The 12,674-nt window shown below is 38.9% G+C and overlaps 1 protein-coding gene across 1 annotated transcript in view; it reads left to right on the forward strand.

The window, feature by feature from the left end:
• PIKFYVE (phosphoinositide kinase, FYVE finger containing) overlaps positions 1-12,674 on the forward strand; it is a 106,517-nt gene that overhangs the window by 79,560 nt on the left and 14,283 nt on the right. Inside the window, exons 23-30 of the mRNA XM_006872731.1 lie at positions 256-434; positions 2,299-2,412; positions 2,865-2,973; positions 3,077-3,231; positions 7,103-7,193; positions 10,082-10,142; positions 10,985-11,122; positions 11,244-11,364. Coding sequence (XP_006872793.1) covers positions 256-434; positions 2,299-2,412; positions 2,865-2,973; positions 3,077-3,231; positions 7,103-7,193; positions 10,082-10,142; positions 10,985-11,122; positions 11,244-11,364 — 968 coding nt within the window. The remainder of the gene's footprint in view (positions 1-255; positions 435-2,298; positions 2,413-2,864; positions 2,974-3,076; positions 3,232-7,102; positions 7,194-10,081; positions 10,143-10,984; positions 11,123-11,243; positions 11,365-12,674) is intronic.

A 12,674-nucleotide genomic window follows, 5' to 3' on the forward strand; every position in this document is an offset into this window, starting at 1 on the left:
GTGAGGTGAGCTGTCTGCAGGCGCACGCCCGGCAGGGCTGAGGGACGCTGCTCGGTTCAGCGGGAGACGGGTCGCTCGCTTTCGCGCGTCTGGCAGGCCCGCGGTACGCGGCTCGGGCAGGAGGGTCCATCCTTTTTTATGATTTCTAATTTTTCTAGATTCTTATTTGCACATTACATGTTCTTATATTCATGTTTTTTGCAGCTGTTTTCATTTAGAGTGCTTAGATAACAAATTATTTATTCTGAATTTCAGGTAACACCAGTTGTTGCTCTTTCCAATGAATCCTGGTCCATGTCATTTGCAAAGTACCTTGAACTTAGATTTTATGGGCACCAGTACACTCGTAGAGCCAATGCTGAACCATGCGGTCACTCTATCCACCATGATTATCACCAGTATTTTTCTTACAACCAGATGGTGGCATCTTTCAGGTAAGAAGTCAGAGGGTTTGTGTCAATGGTCACGCACCCCCTTGAACGCTTTGTCTCATTTCCACTGTTCTGAATTGAATTCATTGTGGGTATGTTTTTTCCCTGCCTGCAAATGTAAAAGGCCAGATTCTGTTCTAAGACTTTTCAGTGTTTCAAGAATTTTGTTAAATTCTTACCACAGCTATAAGAAATAGGTATTATTATTATCCTGACTTACAGAGCTGGAGATGTGATTTGAAGCCTAGCTGATGTGCTACACCACCTACCTTGTTCTTGGTGGTGGTGGTAATGTGCCGTGGAGTCGGTTCTGACTCATAGCGACCCTCTTCAGGTCTTCCGAGGCTGTGAGTCTTTATGGGAGCAGAAAGTCTCATCTTTCTCTCGCAGAATAGCTGGTAGTTTCAAACTGCTGACTCTGAGGTTCTTGGCCCGATTTGTAACCCCTGCACTACCAGACCTCAATCTTAGCCATTGTTTATGCATGTGAGAGTCTGTCAGAATTTTTGTTAGGCTGTTAACTGGTGGTGGTGGTGATGTGCTCTGTGTAGTTGGTTCTAAGTCATAGTGACCCTCTCTAGATTTCCGAGGCTGTAAATCTTTGCAGGAGCAGAAAGCCTCATCTTTCTCCTGAGGAACAGCTGGTAGATTCAAACTGCTGACCTTGTGCCATTAGCAGCCCAGCCTGTAATCCACTACATTACTAGGGCTCCTTCTCCTACGATACTAACTAGGCTAAGGCCAATTCTGAGGGTCTGTTTTACTCTGCATGACAGCCAAGTCTTTTGAGTGCTCTGTCTTTAACCCTGCATGGAGGCCCAGTACCTGTTTATTCTCACCATCTACTGGTTTCCCCTCGCTGATCTCCTGGCCTGACCTCATATGTCTCCTAGGTACCTGCCTTGGAGCCATTTACTTGTTCTTGCCTCTCTAAACTGCTCTTTGTTCAGCTAGCTGCCTGCTATTTTCTGAGTCTTTATTCAAATTTTACCTTCTCTTACCGTACCACTGTTTGCTTCCCTTTTCTGCTTTATTTTTCTTCATAGCAGTGAAGAAAACCATTTGATAAATTAAGTTTTGTTTTGGGTTTTTTTTTTTTTTTTTAATCTGAGTCTTGCCATGCCTAAATCCTGCAGGCAGGAATTTTGGCCAGTGTTTATTTCTCTGTATCCTGCACCTAAAGAGTGACTGACACTTTGTAGTCACTTAGAAAGTACATGCTAATTATAGCTTATTTCCTTTTTAAGCAAGAGCATTTAACGGAACCTAGGGCTGAAGTGGTGGATAGCATCTGCTAGACAAGCATAAATGCTATGGTGGTGGTGGTGGTGGTGATGGTGGTGGTGTGCCATGGTGTGCCATAGTCGGTTCTGACTCATAGCAACTCTATATAAGGTTTCCAAGGCTGTAAATCTCTATGGGAGCAGAAAGCCTCATCTTTCTCCTGCGGAATAGCTGGTAGTTTCTAACTGCTGACCTTGAGATTAGCAACCTGATTCGTAACCATTACGCTACCAAATGCTATAGTGAAAAGAAAATGCTCAAGAAGAATCTTCAGGCTCTGGGAGGATAATTGTAGAAGGAGCCTCGCCTCATTCAAAGAGCAAGTGTATTTGAAGTGATTTTTATTTATGTAGCTAGTGAGAATAGCCTCTGGAGAAAATCCGTGCAGTGAAAAAGCAAACAAAATAAAAATCCTTTCTAAACTGGGAGGACATTTGTAATGATTGGTCGTTATCTTCACAATCTTTATGACTGTTTTAAATGCCATTTTATGAAAACTTAGCTTCTTTTTTCTGCTTCCTAAGGCATAGTTGCCTGTTGTGATAAGCCTTGGTTTTCATTTACTTGTGTTTTCTTCTTTCAGTTATTCTCCCATTCGGCTTCTTGAAGTATGCGTTCCACTCCCCAAAATAGTCATTAAACGTCAGGCTCCACTGAAAGTGTCTCTTCTTCAGGATTTGAAGGACTTCTTTCAAAAGTAAGTACTTGGTTTGACCCATCTTTTTTTGTTTAATGCTGTCTGTAATCTATAGATATTTAAAAATAACAAATTTGTTCATTCTAATTAGTAATTTAAGAAATTTAAATTTTAGAGTTTTCTTTAAAAATGTGACTATTTCTAATTATATAATTCTTTTGGAACCAACTCCACAGCACATAACAACAACAACAACAACAGCTATACTTTCTGTAAGAAAAGAAAAATGTAGGCAATATGGAAAAGTATTGAGAAAGGAAGTAAAACTCTTAGACCTAAAAACTTAAATTTTTGAGGATCTTTTTAGAACTTTTTGCTGTATTATATTTGGTTCTTAATTAGATAAAACACAGTGGTAGTTTTTATATTTTTTTTCTGTATTTGTGTGAGATTGGAAAATTTGATTTTAACATCTCTGAAATGTTCAACATTTTATGTTTGTTTATTGTTAGAGTTTCACAGGTATATCTTGCTGTTGATGAAAGACTTGCATCTTTGAAAACTGATACATTTAGCAAAACTAGAGAGGAGAAAATGGAAGATATCTTTGCACAAAAAGAGGTAATTTATTTGTTTGATATAATATCCAAAGTTAACTGTTAACTAAGTTTTTTGGGGGGACTGTGACCTGTCTAGTGTCTCAGATTACTGAAATCTTTTCCAGATGGAGGAAGGTGAGTTCAAGAACTGGATTGAGAAGATGCAGGCAAGACTCCTATCTTCTTCTGTGGACACCCCTCAGCAGCTACAGTCAGTCTTCGAGTCACTCATTGTCAAGAAACAGGGTCTCTGTGAAGTGCTGCAAGCCTGGAATAACAGGTCAGACTCTGCACTGTGGTCTTTCTATAATATTATTGATAAACTTGCTCTGCCATGATCTTTTTTCATTTAATTGTTTTTATCACTTTTGAATGTTTCATTTGCTCTCAAGTTATTGTTTGGCTGTGTGCTGTTGAGTTGGTCCTGACTTGTAGCAGCCCTTTACAGGGTTACTGCGCTGGTATGGCGCTGTAGGTTAATGCACTGGACTGCAAAGTCGTTGGAACTGCAAGATCAGTGGTTCAAGCTTACCAGGCACTCCTCAGAAACCCTATACAGGGTCGCTATGGTTGGAACTGATTGGGTACTAACAACAACAACAATATGGTTACCAGGCCTGTAAATCTTTAGGGAAGCAGAAACCCTCATCTTTCACCTGCAGGGCAGCTGATGAACTCAAACTGCTGACCTTGCAGTAAATCTTCCAAGTTATAGAACTTATTTTTCTGTTGCTACCAGCTTCTGTCCTTCATCCTTTAAAACATATGTACTGATCTTTAGGTAGTTTAGGCTGGTCTTCAGTGTTCTTCAGTTGTTGATTGAATTATTATTGAATAACTAAATTAGTATGCCATGGAATGACTAAGTTTTTTGGTCAAGGACTTCAGATATATGATACATATCTTATACTTTTTTTTTTTTTAAGTCTTTATTGTGAATTGAGTTATAGTTTACATGGGGGTTTTGCACTCAACCAGTCATATTTTGTTTCATTGCAATGACTGCAATCCCCTCCATACGTCATGGGTTAACAGTATTTGCCTCTATTTCCTCTTTTTTTATGTACCCCAAAACATGCAGGAATATGTAATTATTTAAACAATCAACCAAGAGCACATTATACAAGCCTGCCTCCTGGCTGCCAGGCAGCACACAACCTTTCTCTTTCCATGAGTCTAGAGCCCTCAGCTGCTCTATCTCTCTACGCCATCACCTCTGCCTCCATCTCTGGGGTCACTGCTTCTCTGGTTAGGATCATTCTCTTCACTGTTGGTGGTCCTAGGTTCCTCTATTCCTGGAATGTAAGACTAACTACTACTCCCTTTTTGTTACACATCTTCTACCTTTACAGTTGTGACAATCACAATTTGTCATGATAACAATTACTCACTGTTAAATCAAAAGAATCCTATTCTCATCTCCTTTCACCAGACCCATCTAGACAAGATGAAAACTATTCAGTGGGGATTCTACCTTCCCTGACACACTCTAAAACTAAATTCCCTTTGAAAACTTGTAAACCAGCCGTTTTGTGCCTTTATAGTTGCCCGGCCCTATCAACCATGTGTACTAAGGCTTGATCCTTATGTGAAGATCTCTTCCATCTTGGTTGGTATTTTGAGCTACTACATCCGTAAGTAGGGAGTTCTCATGGTCTGGTGGTTACTAGTCGGGCTGTTAACCTCAAGGTCAGCAGTTGGAAACTACCAGCCATTCCACGGGAGAAAGATGAGGCTTTCTGCTCCCGTAGAGATTTACAGCCTCGGAAACCTTATCAGGGTTGCTATGATACATGGGATCAGAACTGACTCCATGGCACACCACTACCACATCCATAAGTAAAGGTCAAGTTCATCAAATTGTAGCAATTTACACTTGCTTCCTGTATCACATTTCTTTATCTTCCTCTAGTTGAGTTCAAGTCATCCAGGCTAGGTCAGATGGGTACTATATGCAAGTTTGGGTGTTTTTGCGTGCCTCCCCCCACTTCATATCAGCAGGACGCTTGACTCTTAGCTCTAGCTTCCAGTGGCTAGGTCAGTGTACATGGCCACAGGAGCTTCCCAAGTCTCCCCAAACTTAGGACCAGCCAGCCCTTCCTCTTCGCTCTCTCATCGCAGAGTCGACAGGAGTCTATAGAACATGGTCGAACTCTTGTACTTTTTAAGGTTTTATTTTTGGAAAGAGTTTTCCTTAATTTAGAAATATTTAAAAAATGTTTTCCTTTAAACATTTGTAGCATATTATGAAGTTTAGAGAGATTATATAGCTACCATTAATTATTTGTATTATGGTAGTCACTAAGTAAGGTGCTAGACTGGCATTTACCCTTTCATTTGTTTTAATGAGTCCTACACAAGGAGCTCTGGTAGCGTAGTGGTGTTATGAATTGGGCTGTGAACCGCAAGGTCAGCAGTTCGAAACTACCAGCTGATCTGCAGGAGAAAGATGAGGCTTTCTGCTTCCGTAAAGATTTACAGCCTCGGAAATCCTATACAGGGTCACTATGAGTCAGAACTGACTCCACAGCACACAGCAACAACAACAACACAATATACGTGGTGTGATGCTGTGTGTTGATGATTATATGAAGAAAAACATGGCATCAGAATTGGAGGAAGGCTCATTTAACAACCTTCAATATGCAGATGATACAGCCTTGCTTGCTGAAAGCCAAGAGGACTTCTTAAAATACTTATGGATGAAGATCAAAGACTGTAGTTGTTGTTATGGATTGCATCTCAATGTAACGAAAACACAAATCCTCACCACTGGACCAGTAAGTGTAACATCCATATAAATGGAGAATAGATTGAAGTTGTCAATGACTTCATCAACACTCATTGAAGCAGCTGTCAGAAAATCAAATGATATATTGCATTGGGCAAATCTGCTGCACAAGACCTCTTTAAAGTGTTGAAGAGCAAAGATGTCAGTTTGAGGACAGGTGCATCTGACGCAAGGCATGATATTTTCAATAATCTCATATGCGTGTGAAAGCTGGACAGTGAATAAAGAATACTGTAGAAAAGTTGATGCATTTGAGTTATGGTGTTGGAAGAGAATACTGAAAGTACCCTGGACTGCCAGAAGAACCAGCAGATCCGTTTTGGAAGAAATACAGCCAAGAGTGCTCCTTGGAGGCCAGGATGGCCAGACTTTGTCTTTCATACTTTGGACATACTGTTAGGAGGGTCCAGTAACTGGAGAAGGATATATTTGGTAAAGTGAAGTGTTGAAGAAAAAGAGGAATACCTCCTCTCCCCATGAGATGGATTGGCACAGTGGCAGCATCAGTCAGCTCAATCATAGCAACTATTGTGAGATTGGCCCAGGATCAAGTAGTGTTTCATTCTGTTATGCATAGGGTCTCTATGAGTGAGTTACCTACTCGATGACACCTAATAACAACACAGTATACAGTGTTTCCATTTTACAGAGGAGGAAACTGTGACTCCTGGAAATTAAGGTTTTGTCCAACGCTATACAGCTATTAATTGTTGAGCTGGGATTTAAGCCTAGGTCTCTTGGTCTCTTAGTGCTCTTGGGTTTTCCATTATACAACATCAACATCATGCTGCCTCTTATCCTAATTTGCCACTCTTTTATAGCTACAGTCTTAGCAACAAGAACTATTGACTAGTTGATTAGCAATATGGCAAGCACTTAGTTATATATCACTTTAAATTTTTGCAGTCCAAATGCGGCAGTTCAATCATTGAGCTTGCAAAATAGTTAAGAGAAACTTATAGGCATCATTCAGGATACAAAAGCAAAACCATGTATACGTAGATACAGTTATAGATATCTATGTTGGTGGTTACTGTTAAGTGCCATCGAGTCAGTCCCAACTCATAGTGACCATGTATAGGGTATCTGAGGCTTTAAATCTTTGTAGGAGCAGAAAGTCTCATCTTTCTACTGCCAGTTTTGTGGTTTATAGTCATGTGCTTAAATCTGCAGAGTCACCATGCTCCCATGTTGTTGATTTTATATATATATTGTGTGACTAGGATCAGCACTAGACTGCAAACCACAAGGTCAGCATCTGCTTCTCAGAAACCCTGTACATGGTGCTATGAGTCAGAACCAATGGCACATAACAATCAGCCATATATTATTTTATTTATTTTTCCCTCTTTGATCACAGGTTGCAAGATCTCTTCCAGCAAGAAAAGGGTAGAAAACGGCCTTCAGTTCCTCCAAGTCCCGGAAGACTGAGGCAAGGGGAAGACAGCAAGGTAATAAAATATAATATTGTCTCTTTTCCTTCATTGATATAAATACTATTGATACAATCCTATTTGTGACCCTTAGAATTAGAAATTTAATACATAATTATAATATGAAATAGGGTTTTCAGTGTAAGTTTTGTTTTAAGAACACATCACCTGGATTATCTTTCTACTCGTTTTCAATTGCTATGTGACAGATTATAATAAACATAGTTGCCTAAAACATTGTAGATGTATTATTTCACTGTTTCTTTGGGCCAGGAATTTGGCCTGGCATGCCTGGGTTCTGTATTCATAGTCTCACATAGATGAAACCAAGGTTTTACCTGGGACTTTTATCTGAGATTCAGAATCTTCTGAGTTCATTCAGGCTGGTGGTACACTTTGTTGTTACGTGCCGTCGAGTCGGTTCCGACCCATAGCGACCCTGTACAGGGTTTCCGAGGGTGTAAATCCTTACGGGAGTAGAAAGGCTCATCTTTCTCCCGCGGAGCAGCTGGTAGTTTCGAACCGCTGACCTTTAGGTTCGCAGCCCGATTCGTAACCACTACGCTACCAGAGCTCCTTGTAGAATGAGGTCCCCATTTTCTTGATGGCTGTTGACTTCTCATACTTAGAGGCTACATGTATTCTTTGCCGCCTGTTCCCTCTTCTATCCTCCCCTATACCTTCAAAACCTGTAACAATGCATCAAAGTCTTCCTCTTGCTTCAGGTCTCTTCATTCTCGTGCCTCTGATTTCTAGACACAGATATTAAGGGTTTATGGAAAAATAGGTCAGACCCATTTGGATAATCTCCCCATTTTAAGATCAACTGATTTGTGGCCTTGATTTCATCTGCAGAATACCTTCATAATGGTGGTGGTGGTTATGTGCCATGGAGTCAGAACTGACTCATAGCAACCCTGTACGGGGCTTCCGAGGCTGTAAATCTTTACGGGAGCAGAAAGCCTCATCTTTCTCCTGCAGAACAGCTGGTAGTTTCGAACTGCTGATCTTAAGGTTTGCAGCCTGATTCGTAACCACTATGCTACCAGAGCTCCTTACCTTCATAATAGTACCTAGATTAATATTTGATTGAATTATGGGGGAAAGTATGTGTCATCACAGTTTGGGAATCCTAGGGGCCATTTTAGAAGTCTGCCTACCTCCCTTACCATCTAGCAGGTGAATTAATTTAAGTGTATATTCTAAAGGTTTAATGTTCTGAAACCATGAAAGTTTTTTAATTTTCTTTTTGTGTGCATGTGCTATGTGCAAAGGAATATTTTCTTGTAATGATGGGCGTAAGTGCCTTAGATCTCTGTGTTGTTTAGAATATATTTGTAGGATAAGCACAAGTGAACCACAAGACTTGTGAGAGAAAGATGAGACTTTCTGCTCCTATAAAGATTTACAGCCTCGGAAAACCCTATACAGGGTCGCTGTGAGTTGGTACCGACTTGATGACACTTAACAGCAGCAACATATAATTGAATACTTTTTTGACTCTAAAACAAGTGTGCAGGAATAAGTTTCCTTAAAGTTAAGTGTGAGTAAGAATGAGAATAACTGAAGAGGATTGTACTTTAGTATTTGCCAGCTAGTCTAATGTTAATGACTAGCATGGACTCCTGGTGGCCTTTCTCTTTACCCATTTGGAGAAACTGCAAAGCCAGTGGTGTAAGACCTTCATTATGGAGTGTATACTATAAATTAAAATGCAGAATCCTTTACTTTAGAATCATCATTTTGAAAGTTGATTTGAAAATCTGTCGCACTGCCATTATCTTCCTTCATTTGATAAGTAGTTCTTGAGAGCTATGTGTCAGGTACTGTTCTAGTTACAGTGAGTACAATTGAGAACTCAGACCATAGCTGTTGTCTCTGTGAAGCGTTTGTCTAATGACTCATAACAAACAGATGATGATAAACAATTAGCCAATAAATATTGGAAAAGTTTTTTTTTTTTTTTAAAGGCTATAAAAACCAATGAGGGTGACAGTCTTGCTGATGGAGTGGGTGATAGTGTTAATGATAGTTGGCTGTCTTCTGTAGAGTAGCAGGGAAGAGGGGGTCTTTCTGTTACATGACCTTTAAGGAGTTCTTAAGTGCTTTCATGCTAAAAAATGAGCTGTTTAGAGCAGTATACTCCAAGAGTAGAGGAGTCCTGATAAGCACCAGACTGCTAACCGCAAGGCTGGCAGTTCAAACTCATCATCTGCTCCTCTGAAACCCTATACAGGGTTGCTATGAGTAAACCAACACGACAGCACTTAACAAAAACTCAAGTGATTCAAGGGCCCTGGGAATTTGAAAACAGTTCTCCTTTTTTCAATTGAATCTTATAAGATTGGATTTTCTTTATATATTTCAATCCAAAAAATGTATCTTAGCATACTAAATGTAAGAGCCAGATATTAATTTAGTTGTGTCCTAATAAGTTAGACTTAAAAGATATTTGTAAAAGTGTAAAACAGAGCTACTGTTTTCACTGCCACTTAAAACATTTTTGTAAAAAAATTTTGTTAAAATATAATGGACTTATTTTTATTTTTAAATTAAGAAGTGCATATTCTAAAAACAGTCTCAGTTTTAATTCCTAGCAAAGTAAAAATTGAAATTTGAGGGTGCCTTAATAAGGAGTCCTGGTGTGGCGCTGTGGATTAATGTGTCAGACTGCAAAGCCATTTGAACTGCATTGTTGGCGGTTCAAGCTCACCAGCGGTTGCTTGGAAATCCTATACAGGGTTGTTGTGGATCGGAATCAACTCGACAGCACTTAACAACAACAACAATAACTCTTAAGAATGTTTAAAAAGGTCATAAGAGGCCAAAATAACATTTCTTGGTTGGAGAATCTTAGAAAGATGATTTTAATGTATCCTTAATGCGAAGTATCTACTTCTTCATAGATAAACACAATGGATACATCTCCACGGAACGTTTCTCCAGGACTTCAAAATGGAGAAAAAGGTTGGTCCTTAAATCTATTGATCCCCTTCTGCTGGCCTTTGGGAAATTTTTTTAGTGTGTGTATTTTGCTTAACTGCTCATCTTAAGTTTTTATTTCTGATGCAATTGTTCATAGAATTTTTTTGTTTTTTTTTTTTAGAGCTACTAAAAAAAAGTATTGTTAGCTTAAAGGTATCATAAGTATATTGAAAGAAGATAAGGTGTAGAAATACATGTCACATATAGAGAGGATTGCTATTAGGGAAGAGCAAAAAGAAAAAAGACAATTGATTTCTATTTTGCTTGTTATAAAGGTTTCACTGCAAGAATCTTAGAACGTTTAATTGCTACTCATATTATTATGTCACTAATATCTTTTCACACGATTTCATTGAATTACTTGGTACCACCTTAGAAAATTTGTAGGAAATATGCTTAGTCTGTCTTTATAGAGCAGGAGCTCAAACTCTTCATTGTTGCAATTTTTCTATTATAATTAAATGTTTTTTCTCTCTCTGAGAATAGGGGTGTGAGTTTTCCATCCCCCTCCCAGTAGTATCCTAATCTCATCTCCTGTGAAATTAAATGAATTTCTATTAAAGTTGGAGTTGTGGTATAGCAGAAAGAGTATTGGATACGTCATTAGACTTGGTTACAGTCACAGTGTTGCCACTGATTTAGTTATGGTCAAGTTATTTAGCCTCTCTGAATTTCTGTACCTATTTCTATAACATGAGCTAAATATCCTGCTTTGTTTCTAAGAAGCTAAAATCCTATGTTTTAGGAAGTAGAAATGTTCATTGGTGTGTTAAACACATTTATATTAGATAGAAATGACTCACTGAAGTTGTGTTTTTCTATAGAGGATCGCTTCTTAACAACCCTGTCCAGTCAAAGCTCCACTAGTTCTACCCATCTCCAGTTGCCGACTCCACCTGAAGTCATGTCTGAGCAGTTGGTAGGAGGGCCCACTGACCTGGATACAACTAGTTGTTCCGAAGGTATAGTTTTAAGTGTGGGTGCCTGCATTCCAATAAGAAAAAGAAAGACAGTTGATGCTTTATACATTTTTATTCTTCCTGAGTGTTAACATCTATATAAGCAGAATATTTCTCATCCTAGATGTGTTTGATGGACATTTGTTGGGATCTACAGACAGCCAGGTGAAGGAAAAATCAACCATGAAAGCCATCTTTGCGAATTTGCTTCCAGGAAATAGCTATAATCCTATTCCATTTCCTTTGTGAGTATTTTAAAAGCCAGTGGCTATTGGGAGGTTTTATTTTTGCTTAATTAAAAAGTCCCTTTTTATAAACTTACTACATGTTTAATATATGCGTTTCTCAACCTAAATTACATCTTATCAGAGTAAAAGAGGTATGTTTTTATGTAATGTAATTTGTGGTGCATGTAACCCTTATAATATAGTAGATGAGTAGGAGAAGAAAGCATTAGCTCTTGTTGCTTTTAGTGCTTAGATGACTGGTTTTGTAAATGATAATTGTTTAGCTTTTCTGGTATAAAATGAGAAAACTGAGGGAACAGCTATAGCCTTTGTATATGCTTTCATATTCTTTCTTAATCATTCTTTAAATCCTATTCATTCTTTCTTAGGAAATCTTTCATAGATTCCCTCCTCCCTCCCCAAGCCAAATTAGGTCCCTCCCTTGCTGTTCAAACTGACCTTGAAATCTAGCTCTTTTAACCATAGCGCCACACCAGGACTCTAGGCTCTCTCTCATCACCACAGATAAATTGATTTTATTTGTTTTTAGGATCATTTATTTATTTACCCTCCTATACCTTAGACCATGCTGAATTACTTCCCCTCCCTTCCCCCCAGCATTGCATTGTTAACATCTGGCACATGTTAATTGGGCCTTAAGCTCTAACCACAAAGTTCAAACTCACTAGCTACTCCTCTTACACAGGGTCGCTGTAAGTCAGAACTGACTCAGTCGCACTTAACAACAACGCTAGCAGCACATTGAGTTAGTAGTAGTTTTTCTTACTGTTATATTCCTGGCACATGTTAGGTTCTCAGTAAAGAGCTATTTCACAGACGAATGGATGTTTCTGATAGTGTTTGGGAAGGGTAAAGTGGAAGCAAGCCAGGGGAGCAAGATTAGGAGTTCAAATAGTCATGCCAAAGAGTTTCCATGTGATAGTGAGAGAGTGACCGTGTTACACGGGCATATAATGATATGTTGTTGGGTTAATAGTATATCTTTTAAATAATTTCTAGAGCTCAAACTCTTAATTCCTTGTCATTAAGTGTCATAGAATTTGTTCCAACTGATAGCAACTCTATAGGGTTTCCAAGGAGTGGCTGGTGGGTTTGAATGGTCAACCTATGGTTAGTAGTCCAGTGCTTATCCTCCAGCAACATACCAGTACTCCTCCTCTCAAGCTCAGAGTAAAGCAAAATATATTAGACTACTGTTCATTGCAAATCTTTTTGGAGATTAAAATGGCCCAAAGTCTTTGTAGTGTAGATGGCTATTCCAGAACCCTTTGATTTGAGACTTAGTTCTCAGAAATTTTTAAATATGC

Source organism: Chrysochloris asiatica, unplaced genomic scaffold (genome assembly GCF_000296735.1).
Source record: "Chrysochloris asiatica unplaced genomic scaffold, ChrAsi1.0 scaffold00212, whole genome shotgun sequence".
Classification (NCBI taxonomy): Eukaryota; Metazoa; Chordata; class Mammalia; order Afrosoricida; family Chrysochloridae; genus Chrysochloris; species Chrysochloris asiatica.